The 22462-nt window shown below is 44.8% G+C and overlaps 1 protein-coding gene across 1 annotated transcript in view; it reads right to left on the reverse strand.

Annotated features, from left to right (window-relative positions):
* The window catches only part of CLSTN2 (calsyntenin 2), a 632434-nt gene that overhangs the window by 90077 nt on the left and 519895 nt on the right, over positions 1-22462 (reverse strand). Inside the window, exons 6-8 of the mRNA XM_025375641.1 lie at positions 20570-20755; positions 9519-9767; positions 2542-2663 (exon numbers count right to left, since the gene is read on the reverse strand). Coding sequence (XP_025231426.1) covers positions 2542-2663; positions 9519-9767; positions 20570-20755 — 557 coding nt within the window. The remainder of the gene's footprint in view (positions 1-2541; positions 2664-9518; positions 9768-20569; positions 20756-22462) is intronic.

Genomic DNA, 22462 nt, shown 5'->3' on the forward strand with positions numbered 1-22462 from the left:
AACTTTTTAAATGTTAATTTCTTTAGTAGAGGAATGCTATGGACTGAATTGTGTCTCTCTCAAGTTCATATTTTGAAACCCTAACCCCCAATATATTTGGAGCTAGGACCTTTAGGTGGTAATTAAGGTTAAATGAGGTCAAAGGGTGCAGCACTATTTCAATAGGGCTGGTTCCTCATAGAAGACAACGTACCAGAGTGCTCCCTCTCTGCCATGTGAGGACATGATGAGGAGGAGGCCCTCTACAAGCCAGGAAGAGATCTCTTAACACGAACCAAATTGGCTCCTTGATCTTGTACTTCCTAACATCTTTAACTGTGAGAAAATAACTTCCTATTGTTTAAGCCACTCAGCCTGTGATATTTTGTTATGGCAGCCTGAGTAGACAAAGAATAGGACAGCTTGAGCAAAATGAAGATGTGACCATTTTAGAGGATTTCATCAAGACTATGAACATTTTGTATTTCAGTGATAATTCTGATATCTAAAATTTTTGTAAATTTAGAAATGCAAATTTTTAAAACTTCAAATTAGGCGGCACACCAAAGCAGGAGCTGGGCATAATGGAAAGGGCAGGTCCTACCCATGGTTTGCTGTGTGACCTTGTGCAAGCTACTGGACCTCAGTCTATAGCCACACATTAGCCACCAGGAAGGGCTGTAGCAGAGATGAAAATAATTTCCCACGTGCAGCCTGCCTTGCACAGAGCAGGCATTGACAAATGGTAGTCAATGAGATCAGGGTAGTTTGGAAGGTGTTTGGTGAATCTCAGCTCCTCCTTAAATTTACCACTTTGGGAACAGATGTTAGAACTGCTAGATTCACTATATCTTTATCTTTAGAACCAGAATTCCTTCCTCACCTATTTTTAATTTCCAAGCCTATGACTTCATTTGCCTGCATCAGTGCTCCTCAATCCCATCTTAGAAAATGCCTCAGGATATCTATAATTATCTCAACCAGTATAGCAATGTTCCTATTTTAAAAGCCCTCACAATATGGAATTTATTTTAATTCACGTCAATTTGTATTATATATTTTAAAACATCCCATAAAAGCCATATGGCACTTTAGGACATAGCTGAGAGGTTGCTGAGAAATAAAATAAACAATGTCAAGATTTCACAATTCCTGCCAGATTCAGAATTCCTAATTCAGAGGAACATACACTAATCAAGATGCCATATTTTTAGAATTAGCATACAGCAGGATGGGATTTACTGGGAGTGGATTAGGCAGTTGCCACTGGGCTCCCCTAGCAACTTTCCCGTCAGCTTGGCATCCTTAATCTTGTCACATTGCCTGGAGTTCCACCATTGAGAGATTCCTTAGAGTTAATGAATCTTTGTTTTAGAGAACATACATGTGTACTTCTATGAGGATGAAAGGTGGCAGCAATCATTTCCATCTCAGTGTGAATGAGTTCCTCCTGGAATACTTCCCAGTAACACTCTAAGATCAGCTCACTGGAGGACTGGAGACTTGGATGGAACAGAGAGAGGGTGGGGGTGGAGACATAGTAACAAGGAGGGAGAAGGGAAAGGATTATGAATCAGTCGGCCCTCAGCAAGGTGAGGCAGGTAGTGTAGTACACACAGTGGGCTTTGGACGAAGTAAAGAAGACTGGGGGTCCCAGAAGTGCTTAGCCCAGCATATGGAAGGGGCAGAATAAAACAAAATAAGGTCCTGGGGCCCCAGGGAGGAAGGATCAAAGAAAGGGCATCATTTCCTCTGCCTCATTAAGCAGCATCTATTCCTTAATCCTATTTTCTGACTGCTGGCATTCTTTCTCTTGATAATTTAAAACCCTTTTTAAAAATTAGCCCCTGGTCACTTTCAAATTTAAGCAAAGGCCAACTCTAATCTTGCTACATAGATGCTTCCTGATGGCGCAGCCAACCAGAAGAGTGAGTACTACTTCCACCGTTAATGCTTCACAGTCAGTCCTCAGAAACATACTTCAAAGCTTTGGAGTCACACCAGACACTTGCTTTGTCATTGAAAGTATGATGCAGTGGCTCTTGTGATCAAAAGTCATGAGGCCCTGGAGTGAGTCACACATTTTTCCACTTCAGAAAAGAGCAGGCACTGCCCAAGGTGCTCTGTGTCACTGCTTACTTCAAAGTCCTCAAATCCCTGTCCTCAACCTGTGTCACCCAAAGGAGGTAGTACAGCACCAAGGGAAGACATGGAGCATTTGTGATTTAAAGATGTGCTAACAGAGATCATAACTGGGCCTGGGGATCAGGAGAACTGGCTTCCACAAGCTCGATGTGGAGCAAATGGACAAAACGCACATGACAGGCCCAGTGACCCGCAGCATCCCGGCTGGGAAGCCTGTCCCTCCCCACCTTCATCTGGCTGTAAGGAGGCAGTTTCCTTCCTGACTTTAAGATGCTGTGTGTCTCCCTAAGCTGATTTTTCCAAAATTCAGCAAGTGGTCAGGACCTTGCAGTGCCTCCCCACCGCCATCACCATTGGATTGGACCGGCCACCCCTGCAGAGGCATGAGTAGCAGCAGGTGTGAGATGAACACCATACCTGATCCAGCTTCCAGTGGAACTCCGCGGGGCGAAAGGTGTCAGCCTGGTCAAAGTCCTTCCGCAAGAGAAAGACGAGGCGGCAGTTGTGCACATACAGGGCATAGTGATGCCGGTTCATTTCTGAAAAGCAGAAAGAAGGTTTGAGGAGTGAGAGAACCCCTGTGTCAGCCTCCACCAGAGGAGTCTTCCTGCTCCCTCACTTAGCACAGCCCAGCGGACAAAGGCATGGGCACTCCAGTCTTCTCATTTGCAACTGGCTCTGATGATAGTTCTATAATGCACATGATAGAGCTCTTCCAAAGTGGAAGAGGAAGACTCAGGAAAACCCACAGCCAACCTCTTGCTGAGAAGCCATCTGAACTTTAAATACTCACCTAACTTATACTCAGATACTGCATCAGACCCAGGGTACAAATTACTTAGGTTAACAAACTTCTTGTTTGTTGGTTACAGATGTTTCTGGAGGGTTTAGGGAGCTCTGTGCCAATCACATCAGTCACTCTGTGCTCCTTTAACATACTGGTTTCTTCTAGAGTTCTGGGTTTTTATTTTATTTCATCAGATAGCAGTGACAGCAGTGACCACGGAGTATATCTTCTCTCTCTACCTAATCAATATGAAGTAGAGCTGCCTCACTTTTAGCTGCTGGGAGGAGGGAATAGGTTGATTTTCCAGCATTAGAGATAGTTTTGTGAGTCCAACACCCCCTCCCCATACACAGGCAATTAACGGGAAGTTTTCCTCTCCTAATGTAGAAACTTCCTTTCATGCTTAGAAAATCTCGTGTCATGGATCCTGGCAGAAGAGGAAACGTTCTTTGACCAATTCTTAGCGACCTTAAACCTTACTACATTATCGAACACACCAGAAATCTACCAGGAGGAGCGTGCTCCATAATGTTGGTTGGGTGAGCAGGTGCCCATGTGTAGTGGAAAGAGCATGGGCCCTCGATTCGGTAGACTTTGGGTGGAGTTGTATCTTGGGTGATGTTGAGAGAATCATCTCACCTCTCAGAGCTTCAGTTTCCTTAACTATATCATGACATTGATGCCGGATTATCATAGTGTATCCCAAGAATGGAATATTGCAATCAATTCCTGTACATCTGGTATAAACCTTGCCTATAAAGTTTGGGTGGGAGGAATCAACACCAATTACATTTCTAGGATGGGCCCTGACTGCTCTTGACCAAACAGGTTCATGAGAATCCCCTAGCACATTACTGGTTCAGGATCCATGATGATGTTCCTAGCACAGGCCATTCTCCTGGCTTCAAAGCTTCTGTCAGGAGTTGGCAAGTGGCTCAGTTCAAGCCAGTGATATGAACACTTTTCTCAGCAGTTCTGGGAGAGAACTGCTCTTTTAGCAGAAAGCAAACAGAAGAGATACTTCCCTTCCCACTGGAAGTTGTATTATACCACCAGGAGGCTTGGAGCTGTGCAGCCATATTTGCTCACGTAAAATGGATACACTTACAGGCACAGATCTGAGAAATTGCAGAGAAAAGGAGCCCGGCCTTAGATGCACTTTACCTTGATGATGACTTCATGAACCTTCATAGCTCTGGATGTTTTCAGTTACAAGATACCTACATTCTCTGTATTATTTGATTTTTTGGCTATCTGATATCAGTTTGTTCTGGACTTTCCATCCCTTACAGCTGAAAGCCTCTCAATTGACACAAAGAGGAAATGTGTGGAATGCATCTGCCCAGAACAAATACTCCGTAACTGTTACTTATTAGAAGAACTATCATACTGCCTCATGACCAGGGCAACATAACAAAGTAGTGCTCCCAGGGAAGCATCACCATTCTTGAGAACACAACCAGGGGATGACAGGAAGGAGAATGGTCAGGGTCTGACTGTGGCAGGGCTGGCCTCGGCCGTTATCTGGGGGACCATTTTTAGCCTTTGGACGGGCTAAACACCCTGGACTGCTTATGGGGATTTTACTGAAGATTTCTGGTCCCCCTCATCACTGTATAACTGACTTTTCTGTGGTTTCTGTTGATAACTTTTAGGAAACATAGAAAGGAAGAATTTTTGCCTTTAGTTTTATTCAGAGTTAGGAGAAGCTGGGGCTAAGGAGGTGGAACAAGAATAATGGATGGGCAAACCTCACTGTACTACAGAAGCTTCTAGTCTGGGAGGTTTCTTCCTCCTTCTACTCCCTTTCTCTGAATTCACAGAGTCAACTCATATGCCAGGGTACCTGGCTCATTCACTGTGTTGGTGATGTGATTTGCTCAGGAATCCATTTTATTCCTTTTCCTGTCCTTAGGAATTCTTTGTTGAATCTTTCTTCCCTTCTCTCTGTCCATGTCTCAGGTAGATCCTAAAGCCTTCTGCTCACTTTCATGAATTAGAATAGTCTTGAAGGGTTTAATCCAAATCAAACATCAGTCTCTCATCCAGTTAAAACAGATGTTCCTCTTCTCCACTCAGTCTTTACCCATGGCTTGGTGGCCCACAATAGGGAAAGGATGGGGTAAGATCTTTCATTCTTCTTGTTCCACATCCTCATCCCCCAACCTCCTCCTAGTTCTAACCATGGTCAGACGTAGGGGAATATGGATGAGAGGAAAAGAAGTATAAAGTCTCTTTAAAAAGCCAGTAGAGTTTTTCATTTCCAAAGGCTCTGCAGAGGTCTCCACATTGCCATCTTCACCTCCCCACCCTCTGTAAGGATGGCCCTGCCATAAATCTTTACATAGGAATTGATATGGTAAGTGACACACTCCTTTTCTGGGTTGCTGGGACATGTGTGCTTGCTGCAATTCCACTTTATTAGCCCTCACCTCTCCATTCCTCGTGTGAAAGATTTTCTTTCCAGTTGATCTTCCATAATTCCTCCTCAGCTTCTCCCTTCTCGCAGGAATCCCCTCCAGCACACACATCAGCTCCTGCTGCTGCGACCCCCCTTCCTGGCATGCAGCCCTCTGGTTGCTAGCCTTGCACATTTCTGGATGTCCATTTGGCCCACAAGAACAAAAACACCTGTGTTCTGCCAAACTGTACCAGGGAAACCTCTCTCCCTCCGGACCCTCTCTCCTTACCCTATAACTGTGGCAGCCCCATCATTTGCTTGCCTTCAGACACCCTGGGTAAGAATCAGGGCCAAGCCTTCATGTACCCTAAACTCGACATAAGTCAGGCTTTTCCAGGACTCTCCTGGGCTCTGCTCTGACACCAGCCTGGAGCAGACTTAAGAGTGTTTACAGCTCAGCCAACTGGCAGCAAAAGTAAGGTTCTCACTTCCTTTCTACAGACGACAACCTCAGTCCTTCTGAATGGTTTTCTGGGCACCTCTGTAAGTGTGAAAATACCCCCATCCCTTTCCTAGCAGGCAGGGGGACCATCCTAGCACTCTCTACCAGGCTGATGCCTCCGTCTCTCTCACCTGGTGATTACTGAACAAGGTTGGCCCCTCTCTCTTAGAAAACCCTGTAGGGCAGTGGCTAGCACTGTACGTAGCCACTGATCATTCATTGTTCTCAGTTCAAACTCAGAGACAGAAAAGGGCTGCATGCCAGGGGAAGAAGATTCCAGCCAGAGGAGCAGATGTGTGTGTCGGAGAGGATTGATTACTGTGATAAGGCAGGGGCTGAGAAGGAATCATGGAAGGTGACTGGAAAGTGCACAGTTCACGGGAGGAATGGAGAGGTAAACCCCAACAGAGGTGGGCTTAGAGGGGTACAGGGCCCCACACAGTGACCTCAAGGTAGACACACGGCTATGTGTTCACCTAACCTATTTTCTTTGCTCCTAGGTTCACATCTAAACTCATTTCACAGCCTCCCCCATGGGTAGGTGGGGCAATGTGACTAAGTTCTGGCAAATGGAATGTGTATTAGAAGTCAAACATGATACTTTCTGTTCTGGTCAATAAAATCCTTCTGTGTTCAGCTCTAGCCTTACTTTCTGTTCTACAGTTGAAAATGTCAGCAGCAGATGATGCAAGAATCCTTGGCTTCTGAGCGTTCCAGGCAAAGCAGAGCTCTCCTACCCTCCAGACCCACCTGAAGCTACTAGACAATGACAGGAGGTAAAACCGTGGGGAAAGAATGTCAGCTACTGAGATGTTTTTCTTGGTGGTGGTAGTGTTGTCAGTGGTCCTCTCTCTTTTTTGCAGTTAGCCTTTGCTGACTTGTCAATTCTGTTATCCAGCTATTTAGAAAATAATTTATAATGGAACAGCATTAGTAAGTTTTACTTAGTACACCAGACAGAACTTAGTGCAATCTTCTTGAAGAGCAATTTGACAATTTACAGCAAAAGCTTCCTTTCCTAACATTTCTATTGTTTGAATCAGTAATTCAACTTCTGGTTGAAATAATAAGAAATGTCCAAAAGGTATATACCAGAATACTCTTTACAACATTGCTGTGTTTGCATTTAAAAGAAGACAATGTAAATATCTAATGAAAGGGGGCCAGTGACATGAAGTATGATAAATCTACATGACAGAGTTGTAAGCTCCCAAATAATCCATATTTTAAAACATATTTTATCACATGGAGAAATGATGTGGAGATAATGTTATGTAAAGGTAACTGATGACACAGTAATATCAGATATTATAAAAATGTAAGGACATTCTACATATACACAGAAGCAAAAATAACCTTGTAATGAAATGTACTAAATGTTATCAGAAAATATCTCCCCAGCGGTTAGAATTTCAGGTAATTTGTGTGTTCTCTTTTACACTTTTCTGTGTTTTTCATGTTTCCACTGTAGACATACATTGCTTTATAACTTGAAAAAAATGTAGATGTAAAAAAGCCATAAACAAGCTTTCATTTATTCCAGATTTTTTTTTTAATTTAGGATGGGGTGTTTAGAGATTTTTTTTCTTGCTGTCAGAAAAGTTAGAGAAACATCTTCGCACTTTCTCTGTGCCAATCTTGAGTGTTGTTTCACACAAGGGCCCAAGCGGAGCACCAGGTGCTGCTAATTTGGGGGTGCTGAATGCCTTCTCCGGGGACTGCTGTGATGATGGTTGAGGCAGAGTTCAGCCATGGCTGCCCGTTAGGCTCCTCCACCATTCTTATTGAGCTGGGTGGGGCTCTAGCATCTACACGTTTTTACAAGTGCACTGCTTTATTCGAATGAGGACCACTGGTGCAATAGCATGGGCCTGGGACTCAGGGTCAGAGGATCTAGGTCCAATCCTGTCTTTCTTGGTAATCATCTGTGTTATCCTGGACCAATCACTCAACCTTCCATATTCCAGTTTCCTCCTTTGTAAACAGGAACATTTATATCTGTCTGACTTGCCTCCCCAGGGACTCGATATAGCTCGGAAAGAACTATATGTGCATGGCCACTGACCCCAGCTCACACTGCTTTGTATTTGTCTGCATATTCTTAAGCTGTTGTCTCATTGGGATGCTGGCTCCTGGATTATGATGGGAGCACCTCACAGGGCACTGCACAGGCTACTGAACTACATCCCAAACCTCTACCTTCCTGCATGAAGGTCCCAAAGAAAAACCTGTCCTTGGCACTGACTCCTACATAGACTTGGCATATAAATAGGGAAAGCCAGGCACCTCTCGGTTTCTGTATCCAGAAAATACATTAACATTTATTATAAAGATCAATTGAAACAGAGAACATGGTGTTCTTGTAGCAGTGTAATGAGGAATAAAACTGGAAATAATAATTATAGTAACAACATCAACTAAATTAATGGAACGCTGATTTATGCATGTGATGCTACTAAGTAATTTCATACTTTATTTCAAGTGTATTTCCCCTATTCTACCTATGGGGAAACTGAGGCTCAGAGAGATTAGCAGCTCCTCAAAGGTCACACCTTAAGAAGTGGTCAAGCTGAGATGGAAAATTTAGCTGTCCAACAGCAGAGGGCGAGCTTCAGCTCTTCTTCTATATTGTATTTTTACTGTTACATCCGCTGTGGTTGTTATTTATTTTGGGTGTTTTATCAAAAGTTGTATTTGAAATGGGAAATTGTAGAATTGTAACTAAATGCAGAGTTGTACAATTTGCATAAGATCTCGGGATGTTTGTATATGTGTGTGGGGATGGGGTGGGTGTAGTGATAAGAGCATAGGTTTGGATTTAGTTGGATCTAAGCTGACATTCCAGTTCTGATACTGACTGTATAACTACTTGTGACAAGTTATTTAACCTCTAAGGAATGTTTTATCCTTAAAACTGCAAAAACAATAAGGCTTTTATAAAATAACTAATAGAGACCTGTGTTTAGAATAGTAATAGCTCACACAGATTATCACACTTCCTTTGTGCCAGGCACTGTTCTAAACACTTCATGAAGTCATTTAATCCTCATAAGAACCCTATGAGGTAGATACTACTGAAACACCCCTTTTACAGACAAGTAAAGTGAGACACGGAAAGGCTAAACAACTTGCCAAGGTTATCTAGCTAATAAGTGTTAGGGGACTTTAACTACCAAGCTGTGAACTTCTTGCACAGGCCCAGCATGCTGAAAAGCCTAACGAATGGTAGCTATCATTACTATATATGGCAGAGGTTTTCAAACTGCTATTCTCAATTAGCAGTACTTTATTCAAAAGATAGCTTTTGGAAATCTTACTGTATGTAATACAGTCAACGTGGAGCTTCTTTGTTTGAAGTAGGAATAAAGATGCCTCTCTCACCCGCATCTCACTTATAGCAGACCTAAAGCACTTCTGGGAATGCTGGGGTTCTGAGGAATCCAGTTTGAAAACCGCTGATTCCAGCTTTTACATTCTTTGTGTCTGTACCCCTACTTTCCCCACTTTTCTGCTCCTGCTCTACCTCAAGCCAAGCCTGGAAAATCAGCAGCCAGAAAACCAGAGACCAGAGTATATCTTGGCAGGGTTCCTCTCAGGCTCCTGCTTTTCTTCCACATCCTCCTTGGCTGTGTCCATGTCCAACCATCTGGGACAAAATGGGCAGCCGCTGGGGTAGGGGTGGAAGGGCTGGGCTAGAGACTCACCGGTTTTGTCTGAGTTGCAGAGGATGGTTTCCTTCTCGGCTCTCACACCAGGGCTGGGGCCGTGTTTCATCCACATGGTGATGGTGAACTGGTCGGTCAGGTTCTTGGGCACAATCCCATCAGGGATTTTGGCGCCCTGCCTGCCATCGAACTTGAAGATCATCTCGCTGCTGTCCACCAGCAGTCCTGCAGTCCAGTTGGTGGCAGCACTAGGGGATGGCAAGAGGTCAATGATGCCAGAGGAGGCTCCTGCAGAGGGTCGGGAAAGAAAGGACAATGGGTCATTCCTAATGGGGCGGTGTCCTCATCTGTTTTCTGCTCCTGGGTCAAGATGAACTACTCAGTGTACTTACTCAGAGATATCTATGCCTAACCCTGAGCTATGTGACTTAGGAAAAGAAGTGCCAAATGCTATTCCAGCCCCTGAGTTACTTAATGATTTTCTTGGGGAGGCATCAGTAACTTACAGACAAAGTGCTGCACATGGCAAGATAGGATGCAAGAAAAAAGTGTTGGAGGAATTTAGAAAGTTGGAAAAACCCTGGGGACTCTTACTAGCAGGGAGGGTTCCTGGAGAAAGCCAGGATTTGATTTGGGTGGATGGATTCGCTCACACACCTATCCATCTGTTAACCTGCCAGTCATCTACTGAGCACTAACCATGTGCCAAGACCCCTGCTAGGTGCTGGCTCTACGAAGGTCAGTCAGACACAGTCCCTGACATAGAGGAGCTCAGAGCCAGCAAGTTGACAAAATGTGATCAGGGCTGTGATTGGGAAAAATTCTATGTCCTGATCCCAAGAGAAGGAGCATGAGCCACTCATTACACTTTTTTACAAATATGTATTGAGGCCAAATGATGCAGTGGTTGAGAACACAAGTTTTGAAGTCAGCAGAACTTGAATTTGACACCTGGCAGCAAAATTTGCTAGCTTCGTGACTATGAGCAAATCAGTTGACCTTTGTGACTCTGTTTCCTCTTCCCAGTGAGTTGTGAGGGTTGAATGAGATAATGCATCAGGCAGTAGCATGCTCACTGCATGGCAAAGGTTCACTCGGTCTTAGCTATCACGTTATCATTGTCATTATTATTTCTGCTGCTACTATAATAGTACTCAGGTTAAGGCACGAAGACTTCGTCTGAGGCAGCAGGAGTGGGGGCAGGTTTATTTTAGAAGAATCACCAACTTTGTGGAGGGCGGGGCTGAGGTGAGAGGCGACAACTGGCTTGCCAGAGAAGACTGGATTGTCCTGCTGGGTGGGTCTGGGGCTTCTGCTGACTCTCCACAGAGGCTCAAATACAGAATTCTTTCCATCCTTCTGTTCCATACACAAACAGGGCTCAGGCGCTAGGGGAAAGAGGGCCAGGAACTTGCAGTCATTTTCAAATAATAAGAGTCAGGGAGTCTAAAGTGTGACCTGTGTTGGACGGGTAGGGGCATGGGGGCTCTTTCCTGGTATGGCACTGACCAGTCAGTCATAAACTCTGACGGGTTTAATGGACAGTGGTTGTGTGTATTACCTGCCAATTGCCCAGGCTTTGGATTTTTGACTTTTGTATATCAGAGCCTCATCTTACCTAGGGTATGGGTTCCAAAGACAGCCATTACAAAAAAAAAAAAAAAAAAAAAAAATCTCCTACCATTAAAATGACCCTTTGAAGATTCCTCAAGGAAGGTGCCATGTTGGAAATCAGTCTACTTGTTTGAAAATGTTCAACTCAGCCAGTTTTCCCTCAGTCTGTGGAGGAGATCATCAGGTCTATATCCATTGGCTAGCAACAGAAGGTTATGCTATGTGAAGAGCATGTATCCTTAGAGCCCAGATGCTCTGCTTATCACCATGACAGGTTCACTCTGGGAGAGGCTTCTGGAACTGTGGTGTTTGTGAAGGTGGAGATTAAAATCTCCCAATTCATGCTCATGCTGTAGCTTGTATTTATCAAAGGGAAGTGTGGGCAGAGTTGACAGTATTATTTACATGAGTATTTCCTAGATATTTTGCCTGTTACTGCACCTGACATATAGTAGGCCCTCAGTTAATATTTATAATTGCCTTTTCTCCCACTCAGGGCTCTCTCACAAGATGCTCCTGGAAATTCACCCAATGCTGAGGTGGGCCCATCCAGCCCCTTGTCCACGCCCCACGCCTCTCATCACACTTACCTGTTCTCATCCCCTGTTGCTAACTCCTTAATTGATATCCATGTTACTTATGTGATAAACTAATTTATACAAATGTTTTAATGGCCAATAAAATTTTGCTGTCCTTTAATACCACCCTCCACAGATATTTCTAAGAAAGACATCTATCAAGGTGGTAGCAGAGAGAGATTTGTGAGTGGTTTGGAAGTAGGAGATACATGGTTTTTTTGGGGAAAGTGCATTTTCCTAGTGCCCCTGTAATAACACAACATGGCAATAGCTTCTTTGACCTATTAAGTTGAGTCTGATACCAAAACTTGTCCAGTGTGAAGACAGCTGGTGACAGGGGTACACACAGAGTGTGTTGGTTCCTGAAACCTGGGGTGGCCAGAGAGATGCAGGCTGAGCACTCAGGGCTTCTGACTTCTAGCTCAAGCCAATGGGACTAACATGATCTAGCAGGGCCCGGTGCAGAGATGTGTGTGTGGTGGCTGCAGAGGCCAGCTTTGCCACCATGTGGAGCAGCTGGGCCTCCACATAGGGGAAGCAGGGTGGGGTCTAGCAGGGCTTGAAACTCCACCACCAGAGGGTCCTTTTTTTGGCTAAGGACATTGCTGTTCCTATAGTATTCACACTTCAGTTAATACCTTAGACTAGTGAAGAAATCGATGGTGAATTTCCTTCCAAACAGGTTTGGATATATAGAGAGATGTACACAGCAGAGAGGACCATGCATGGGGTCCTGGGGGATGACATCAAGGGAAGGTTGGGAGACAAAATTGGTTATAAAATAACCCAGTGCTGGTCAGGGTTATTCTATAGATATATCCAATATTTACGTAACTATTTTATTTTATTTCATTTATTTTATTTTTGAGACAGAGTCTCACTCTCTCGCCCAGGCTGGAGTGCAGTGGCGCGATCTCGGCTCACTGCAACCTCTGTCTCTCGGGTTCAAATGATTCTCCTGCCTCAGCCTCCTGAATAGCTGGGATTACAGGCATGCACCACTATGCCTAATTTTTGTATTTTAAGAAGAGATGGGGTTTCACCATGTTGGCCAGGTTGGTCTCGAACTCCTGACCTCAGGTGATCTGCCCCCCTCGGCCTTCCAAAATGCTGGGATTACAGGCGTGAGCCACTGCACCCGGCCTACATAACCTTATTTTTTTATAGTTACAGAACGTTATTGTTTTCCTATGAAGTCTTACTAGGCACAAAATGAGTAGCAGGCCTGAATTAAGAGCCTTACATGTGTTTTTTTAGTTACTCTTCTGTGCGGTGAATATTGTTAAGATTTCAGGTTACAGATAAAGAGCCCTAGGCAGACCGAGTCCAGGATGGCAACCAGCTAGCAAGTGGACCCATCACCAGGACCTCCCAGCTCCAAAGCCCATGCTCCCCATTGCACCTCCTCAGTGGACCTGGAGGGAGATCTTGTAACCTTCTACTCATTTTGCAACCATAGAAACTGAGGCCCAGAGAGGGGAAACGACTGGACCAAAATCAAAGTCACAGCTAGCTAGAAGCAGGCCCAGCTCTCAGACACCCAGTTAGTGTTCTTTCTACCACACAGTAGTGTTTAGGGGGCCAATCATATGACCTGCCAAGCACAGCCTAGTCACACGGAAGTCCACCTCCCTACACAGGCCACTGCTCTGACAGAGGGGCACATTGAGGACATATGCCCTGGCAAAGCCATAATGTGGGGCTTTTTGTCTTCCCCGCTGAGTGGGAGCGGCAGGCCACTTTCCTTAACCCGCAGATGTTGCCTGCCAGAAACCATCAAGCTGCGTTTAACCAGATGGTGCAGACTTCCACAAACTTAACAGATTGTATTTCATTTTTTGGTACACTTAAACAAACAGAGAAGATTTATTTTCTCCACGGTTTTTCTGTCTCTCTTCTCCCCAGGGATCCCTTGGGAAGGCAGTGGGTAAACAGAATGCATCACTTGCAGTGATGATGCAGCACTGTCTACACATCAGGGTGTATTTAAGATGCTCCTTTGGAATCCTCCGCGAAGGTCCCTGGTGACCCCAGGCTGCTGAGGATTCACACTGGTCTTGTATACAGCAGCTGCAGCTTGAGTACTGGGGATTGAAACCAGGGATGAGGTCCAATTTGACGTCCCTGGGCCCTAGCAGGATGGGGAAGCCACTCAGAGCCAGAAAATAGAAAATACACACAATGAATGAGGCAGATTTCAGGGCATACTGTGGTACAAAAGCCCAAATGGGGTCTAGGGATGGCAGTCACTGTCTGACCTTCTTAACTGATGAATTTGCATTCTTCTCTGGATGGCCTTGGTGAGGCCAGAGGGTCCTTAGCACTTCAAGGAGCCTGTGGCAAGAGTGACTGACATGGGGCCACCAGTTGTGCCTCCTCAGGATCCACCCCTAGGCATGAGAAAGGGCAGGGATAAGTGGGGAATCTCAGGGAGAGGATCCAGTATAATCAAGGACACAGGCCTCACTCTGTAAGATATTCTCACAATTGGCAATATCAACTCCATATTATGCCAATAGATGTTTATGTAATGTCTAAGTTATGCCAGGCACTGCCATGAGAATGCAGCCATGAACCCAGCAGAAGTAGTTGAGGGATGCAATGAAAGTCTTTTATTTTCTGAAGGAAGAAGCTCAGTGGGTGGAGGAGTTCAGTGATGCAGAATCTCAGGGGAAGAGCGAGGGAGGCCCTCTTGACAAGTGCTGTATCGACTGCCAGGACTTTGTGGTGGTAGAATGTATTCTATTCACAACACAAATCTCTGACCCACTGATATCAGCTTGGCCATGAGACTTGCTCCGATGGATGAAATACGTGTGCATGTGACATGTGTCATATCAGAGCAGAAGCCTTAAGAGCCCGTCTGTGGTTCACCATGCATCTTTTCCATCTACCAGGAAATCAACAATGTTTTAGATCAAAGCTGTTCCATTTTCCTGGATCCTGGTGGGGAGCTAACATGGTGCAGAGCCACAGCCAATCCAAGAACACGTGGTAAAAATGTTAAATAAACCTTTGTTATTTTAAGACAGTGAAACTTGGCAGTCAGTTGTTAACCTGTCTTAACCTGACTGATAATCCACATCAGTGATTGTCATCGGCAGTTAAAATTCCCATTTCTCTATCCGTATACCTTAAGCATAGGCACGGAAGACTTTCTGATGTCCTTTCAGGAGTTCACATGCTATTGATCCCACAATGAAACTATCTTTTCGCTTCTAGAATCCTAGAAAAGAGGAGTTCCTCCAAGGCCCTGGAATCAGAAACTTGGATTGCTAGGTGAAGCAAACTAGGTTTTGCTTCATCTGGGTGGTTGGCCAGGATCCTGAGTGAGAGCCATGGATACCTGGTTGCTTTCCAGCTTGGTATGTATTTGCCACTGCAGGCAAAATCCTCCCCCCAACATAGTGGGCCATGTTGAATCGTAGTTGCTTAAATGCCCTGCAAGAAATAAGCATAAGAAAGAAGCCCACTGCTCACTGTCAGCATCCACGAGTCAGTGTGTGCAGCCCTTTGCTGTTGTATGAGTGGGGATCTAATCAGACTTCCAACAGGTGTTCACCTATTTTGCTTAAAGCAAAAGGCCCACTTCACCTCTCTGAGAATGGAGGCACTGGCTATGACTAGGAGACTGACATTGTCATGCTGGGAAGCTCCAGCTCTTTAGCAATGTCTTAGAGAAATCCATCATGGCTTCCTGTAGTTGGGCTATTATGAGGGTATGAAAACCTCTGATGGTGGTTATTAGTGAGAACAAGTTCTGCTGAGCTGCAAGGTGCACTAGAAAACCATGGACTTTTATAGCTACTAAAAAATTGCATTGTAATTTTCTTAACATGTCTGTCTTCTCCAGAAGGCTGAATTGTTTTTATATGTTAAAAACATTTAAAAAGACACAAAACAATTGTACATATTTATGGGGTACAATGCAATATTTAGATGCATGTATACCTTGGGTAATAATCAATTCAGGATAATTAGCAAATCTACCACTCAAATATTTATCACTTCTTTGGGGGTGAGAATATTCAAACTCCTTTCTTCTAGCTATTTTGAAATATACAATACAGTATTATTAACAATAGTTGCCCTACTGTGAAATACAACATTAGAACTACATGGTCTTTTAATCTCTACATTATTTTAAGAGTTGGCACAGCATCTGAATACTCAACAGATATTTGTTGAATTAATAAATTTGTGCAGGAATGAATGAATGAGCGAGCCCTCTACAAAAGTCTCCTGGGCTCACAAGTACATAAATCCTGAGAACAACTTAGGGTCTGGTCATGTGCACTGCTCTGACACATGAACCATGTGATTTTTGCAGCACACTCTCACTCTATGGTCTTTTGTTCAACAGGACCTGCCCTCAGCATTCTTCACTCCACACAACACAGCTGACCCACACATCATGTACAGGAGGTACTGGCCAGCAGCCAGGAGTCCTGTGGTCCCTATAAGGAACCACCAAGGTTCCTGGCCTCGGTGACACCAAGGGCATATGCACCACTGACTACTTTTCTAGTTTCTGTAATATGTAGTGATGTAGGGCCATCAAAGTGGACCTTTTCTCGGGCTGTTGTTAATGTCAAATTTAATTTGGTCAAGAGGTCTCACTGAGGGCTTCTCTGTCATCTCATACTCAAGATAGTTCCGTGACACGCATCTCTGGAAAGTCTGGTGCCTAGATGGCAGGGTCCTTCATGGGGATCTATGAATTCAGAGGAAGTGATAAGCAGTTGGCCCCGCTTCTCTAAGAAGCCTGGCTTCAGGTAGAGCAAAGGAAGGTGGGGGCCACTTGAGTTACATCTGACCCCACAAGCTAAAGGGGACACAGAGGTTCAGAGGACCTCCATTTTTTTTGTCCAAAGCAGAATGGCAGTGTCTCCATGCATAAATCCATGAAGCAATATGCCTGACATCAAATGCTTCCCTAGGCCCAAAGAGGCATTTCAAGTGCTTCTGCATCTACTCAAGTACCTCCTGACAGCAGGCTTGACACCAGCTATTGTCCAACTCCCACTTAAACCAGATTCCCTCGCTGCTCCTGATGGGGCCTACATTGCAGGAGGAGGAAGCAGGTGGGCAACGTCCAGATTTCCATGATGACCCTCTGAGGAGATATCCATGGCTAGGTTACTGCATGACTACAGCTTCACAGAGGAGACTTCAGAACTCAAACTACCAAGGTAGCTCCATAGACTGACTCCTGGTGTGCATAGAGGGCAGGCAAATGCTGACTGGAGGGAAGGGTTTGGAGAGGTGAAGGGGAGAGAGAACATCCTAGTGAGAGGAGAATGTGGTGAAGGCTTATGGATGAGAAGGAACCAGGCAGAGGGACCAAAACAGGTGCCCTGACCAAGCAGAGGCAGAACATCAGGGCAAAATGTGCTGCAGTAATGGATCAGCAGGTGGAGGCTGATCTTTGGGAGGGTCGAGAATCAGGCTAGAATGTGGTGCCCACACCTGGGTGTACCACAGGCAACTGCCGCCGTTGTCCCTTAGATCTGCCCTTGATCCTGGATACCTAGCTCTGGTTGGCAGCACCCTCATTCAGTTAGACACTCACACAAGAACCTTTTTAGACTCCTCTCTTACTCCTGACAACTAATCAATCATTGAATCTTGCTGATTTTGTCTCCAAAGTCTGTCTTAAATTCCTCCTTCCTGCCACTCCCCTGGTTCAGAACTCATTATCTCTTGCTTAGACCATGGCTCCAATACCCTAATTGGTCTCCCTGTTTCCATCCAAAGTCAATAAAGATTTGTAGGATGAAAAATGCATGAATACTGAGGCTTAAATGGTCATGGCAGCTCCCCAGTTGGGAAGCCCAGCAAGAAGCTTGTCTACCATCCACTGAAGACACACAGAAACTTGTCTCTGGAACTGAAAGTACCCTACAGGAGTCAGGTATTACAACCCAGCTTCCATTGTAGAAGTGATCCAGCCTACATTTCCCTTACGGGTGGAGAGAACATGAGTCCCTACATGGAAGCTGACCCCAGGATAGGATTTGCATCTGGGTCTCACTTATTTGCTTTTACCCTTTTTATCTGAGCTCTCCTCCAGTGCAGTTCAAAAGCCAGGCTTCTAATGTAGAGGCAGGACTGAGCCTGCTCAGCAGGGTTATTGGGACAGGATTCTCATAGGTGTGGGGGGCAGTGCTATGGAGAGAAGCACAGACTTCTGTCCTTCAAAGGGCAGCTCCCAGCACCAAATAAGGCCGCATCTTGGGGGAAACTGCCTTGCTGGATGAATTCACCTGTCCTGCCAGGCGATGTTGGCAGCACAGATAGAATGAACTGTGTTAACATATGAGATGCAATTTTGTTCGAAAATTTGTTCCTTCAGGAAATCCTTATCACACTCCCTATCTCCCCATCTCTCCCCAGCAACATTCAAAATCAAATCACAAGTGCATGCCCTTGGGCTCATCTGATCTTTAATAAGCTGATCCCATCATCTCTTCTAACCTGGAGGAGTTTAGGAAATGATGCTAACCCACAGTGGCCTGGGGTTGAGTTGACTTATAATTCAGGTGCATGGGGAGGAAAATGGGGTATTCCTTCAAACTCAGATGTCATCTTAGGTGGCTTCTCTGCCACAGAATGGAGGAGAGGACTGGAGGCAGTTTTCTGCCTTACAACCATTTTTGCAAGAGCTGTATGGAATATTGAAGTTGTGGTGATTTTTCCGATCTACTGCATCATTCTGGAGAGGTGTGCAGTCCCATAGGCCTTCCCTGCCAGCCAGGTGACATGAAAAATGGAACATGACAATATCAACCTGGGTTTATTTCACATTCAGTTCTAAATATTTTTACTTGGTTCCTTGGGTTAGAACAGTGTGGGTGAAGGGGTGTGTGTGCTTGTGTGTGTGTATGTGTGTATATGTGCATGTGTGTGTGTGTGAAAGTTGAGGGAGAAAAACTGCCCCAAAGATAGTAGTGAAGAGGACCACCTTGGGGCAGGCTAGACTGTGCATTCGCAGCCTCCCTTTCTTTTGGAGGAGATGCAGTTACCTCCAAATACAAGCCCAGTGTAAGAGTAAGCCCTTTCCTAAGCTCCCAAACATGGCTGGAGAGTCCAGTGTGAGTTCCTGAGTATTTTGGAAGAGAATAAGGAAGAAATGAACTATGTGCAAGAGTAGGAGCGAAGGAGGCCCATCAACATGTCAACAGTCTGAGTTACAAAGCACATGAGGTGCTTCTCGCCTTATGGGATGCTCATTTTCTCATTCCACAGACTCACTTGAGAGATTTACATTCTAGCTCCAGAGGCCTGGATGGATAGCCTTAGTGAATACTGAACTAAAACATCCATCATTCAGATAGACTTACTTTCAATTCCTGGCTCTGTTGCTTTCTATCTTGTGACCTTAGACAGGTCATTTTCACTCTCTGGGCCTCAAATTTTTCATCTCTAAAATGGGATGGGTGACCTCCTCATGGTGAAGACAGGAAAACTAAATAAAGTAATGCATGTGAAGAGGCTGGCAGGGCATGCACAGCAGGTGCCCAGTGAAGCTGGCTTTCCTCCATATCCACCTTTCAGAGCACCCCTCCATCAGTTTTGCTTCCTAACTCCTGGCCTGCCTCCTTTCTTGGGGTGCCATCTCACAGCCAAATGACAACAAGCCCTCTCTGTCTGTCACAAGTGAGTATCTTCCTTTGTCTACCTTCACCCTCATCCCAAGCTCTTCTCTGCTGTGGGCAGCCAGACTCAGCTTCATGGGCATGTGATCTTGTTACCCAGGGCAATGACTATGTGACAGAGCTGAATTTCTACCCTGTCCTAACTTTGCTTATCTTTAACACACAGAATGCCTGTGATAAAAAGTTCCCTTTGCAACCAGACCAGCTGAGACTGGTACATAGAACCAAGACAGTTGACCAAAGGACTTCAAAAAGACCTCAGGCTTCATGATAATCTTATTTCCATGCTAAATGATACTCCCTCCAGCACCATGACAAATGACAATTGCCACGACAATGACTGGAAGAAGCCTTAAAAGGACTAAAAGGGAGGCAGTACTACTGGTTCCAGGAGGTTCACCACCCATTTCTGGAAAAGACATGAATATTCTTTCCTTTGCTTTTCATGTCAAGTCCTTCATTAGAGAAATCCTGTCTCTTAAGCCCCTCACCCTCACTTGTTGAGAAGCTGATGGTGAGCCATGCTCCTGCTTCTCAATTCCACGGCCACTGAATAAAGCCTGCACTCCTTGACACTCACTTTTGGTTTTGTGTATTGGCTTTGTGATACTGAGTACGGAAAGACCCCATCCTTGGCAAGACCAGCTTTGTCAATAACAACCTGAGTAGTCACATAGGGTCCAATGCTTAGTTGTGTATCCTTGGTTTAATGCTTTGCTGTCTCTGTTTTAAAGCTCTTGTTAATTTTTGAAAAAGAGCCCCAAATTTTCATTTGCATTGGGCCCCACAAATTATATAGCTGGCGCTTTGGGGAGGAGACCAATCTCTTTCCAGGTGACTGACACTACTAACTCTTCGTACTGGGTCTGGTCTGGTAGCTTCTTCTAAACCAGTGGGGCAGAAAGGAACTCGTGTTTCTTTGGGCCCTGCCCTAGGTACTCTTGAAAGTATTGTGCCATTTAATCCCTGTTTTACCAAAGAAGAGCAAAGGCTTTGCCTTTCCATGTCACTTGCCCAAAGTCACATAACTAATAAACGGAGTCTGAGTCAGGAGTCTAGTGCCAAAAGCTGGGCCTTCCAACCCGTCTGCCGCAAGTAAACTTAAAATCCATCCAGGAGTTACACATATTGGTGCAGGAAGGGAGGGCTGATTCTTCCCTAAGATAATAAGATATGCTTTTTTTGGTATACATCATTTAAAAGCAATTAATTTAAAAAATCCCAAAAGGCAAAAACCTACCACATAACTTCTGAAGGGATTTCTCAGAGTAGGTCTCCCGGTCACAACCCTTCCCAATGTAATTAGTCTGCAGCTCTGCGACGATCTGGAGGGAAGACACGGCTCCATCGCACATCTCCAGGTGGATGCTGGGGAACAGGGCCATGCTCCCGGAGCCAGGCTGGTACTCAATCCTTTTGGTCCAGTCTAAACAAACAAGGAAAGGACGAAAAATGAATCAGGTGCAGTCAGTTCTGCTGGAACATTTCTTTTAGAAGTGTGAATTTGTTCCAATGAATTATTTGCCCCAACACATATATTAGATATTAGGGAACAGTCTGAGAATAACGGCAGTTTTACATTTGCTTATGCAAGGTTTCCTCCCTGAGAAATACTAGGCAAATGCAGAAAACTGCACCCAGCTGCACTGAGCCACGTAGGAACACACAAAACATGCGCAGGCACACGCATACTCACATGAGCACACGCACACACAGTCACACCTTCAAACATATACCAGCTACTCAGTTCACCAGTGTTGTGAGCCACACCTGTCCATGGCTGCAGTCACAACTTTTCATTCATTTCCCAGATACTCCTTCAAGGACTTCACAACAACACACCAGAGGCAACCCCCACCATCCCTAACCTTTGCTTTAGTATCTCAAAGTGTATTTTTTAGCTTTTATTTTAGGTTTAAGTGTATAAGTGCAGGTTTGTTATATAGGTAAATTTGTGTCATGGGGGCTTGTGGTACAGATTATTTCAGTACCTGGGGGAGGCAACCCTTCTTACATTCATTTCACAGGCAAACGTCAGATCTCCTCGAGGTAAGGTGCCATAATTATTGTAGTATTTGTGTAATATTGTGCTAATGTTTTCTCTTTCTCCTTTTTTTTAATGTGCCACTGATGATATTTTTGAGTGTTGTGCCTCTTGCCCCATTTTTCAACTTTGCCTCACGTGCCTTGTTATAAAACAAAAGAAAGCATGGTTGTTGAGGCATCTCATGAGGTCACAAGGTACGGTGAAAGGATTCTCAGACACTCAGAACTGTGAGTCATTGAAGTAGGTCTCATGGTCTTGTCACTGCTTTTTAGTGAAACAATAATGTGGAGATGATAAAGCATTAGAGAGGAACAAAATCACAATTAAAATGACACCATGCAAGAACAGAGCAATCAACACATACAAACTCTACAAGTGAGTGTACACAGGAATTGACTGATATAATAACAGCAGCACCTGAAAGTCAGAGTGGACTCAAGGCAGGCTCCCAGTGACTGATGATGACGTGTGTTTGCCTGCCACAGCGGGCATCCCATGCTCTGCGAGGACACATGTCTGAGATGGCTGTGCAGCCATCCTCAGCCAGATTTATGTGCAGAAGAGTGATTCTGAGTCATCAAGCAATGTGAGTTATGGGTGCTATTAGTTTACTAATCCCAAATGTTTGTCACATACAACATTGCTAGATGATATCCCTTTGCTGAAGTAGAAATAAAAATCTATAAAGTTGCCTGACCTCACCCATGAGAAACTCAGAAAGTCCTTCACTGTGGGACTCGGTATCAGGCTGCGGTTACCAGAAGACTCCTCAGTTCCCAGTGGGCCACTGGCACCACCATGTGATACCAGTATCTTGGAAGAGGCTGGGCTTTGGGGCTAGCCAGGTGGCTTTGTTCACTGAGCAACCATTTGTTCAGGGTTTGTTTCTAGGTGCCAGGCTCTGCTTGGAGTACAAAGGGTATAGCAGTGAACAAGTCAGGAGCCTAGGGAGAGAGGCAGGTGATGAATAAGCCTGTGCTGCTCTAACAGAGAGGAGTAAGTGCTATGAAAGGAAAAGCCAGTGATAGTGAGGGGCTCCTTTAGCTTGAGAGTTAACCTCTGAGCTGAGGCCTGAATATCAAGGAC

Source organism: Theropithecus gelada, chromosome 2, assembly GCF_003255815.1.
Source record: "Theropithecus gelada isolate Dixy chromosome 2, Tgel_1.0, whole genome shotgun sequence".
In the NCBI taxonomy this organism is placed as follows: Eukaryota; Metazoa; Chordata; class Mammalia; order Primates; family Cercopithecidae; genus Theropithecus; species Theropithecus gelada.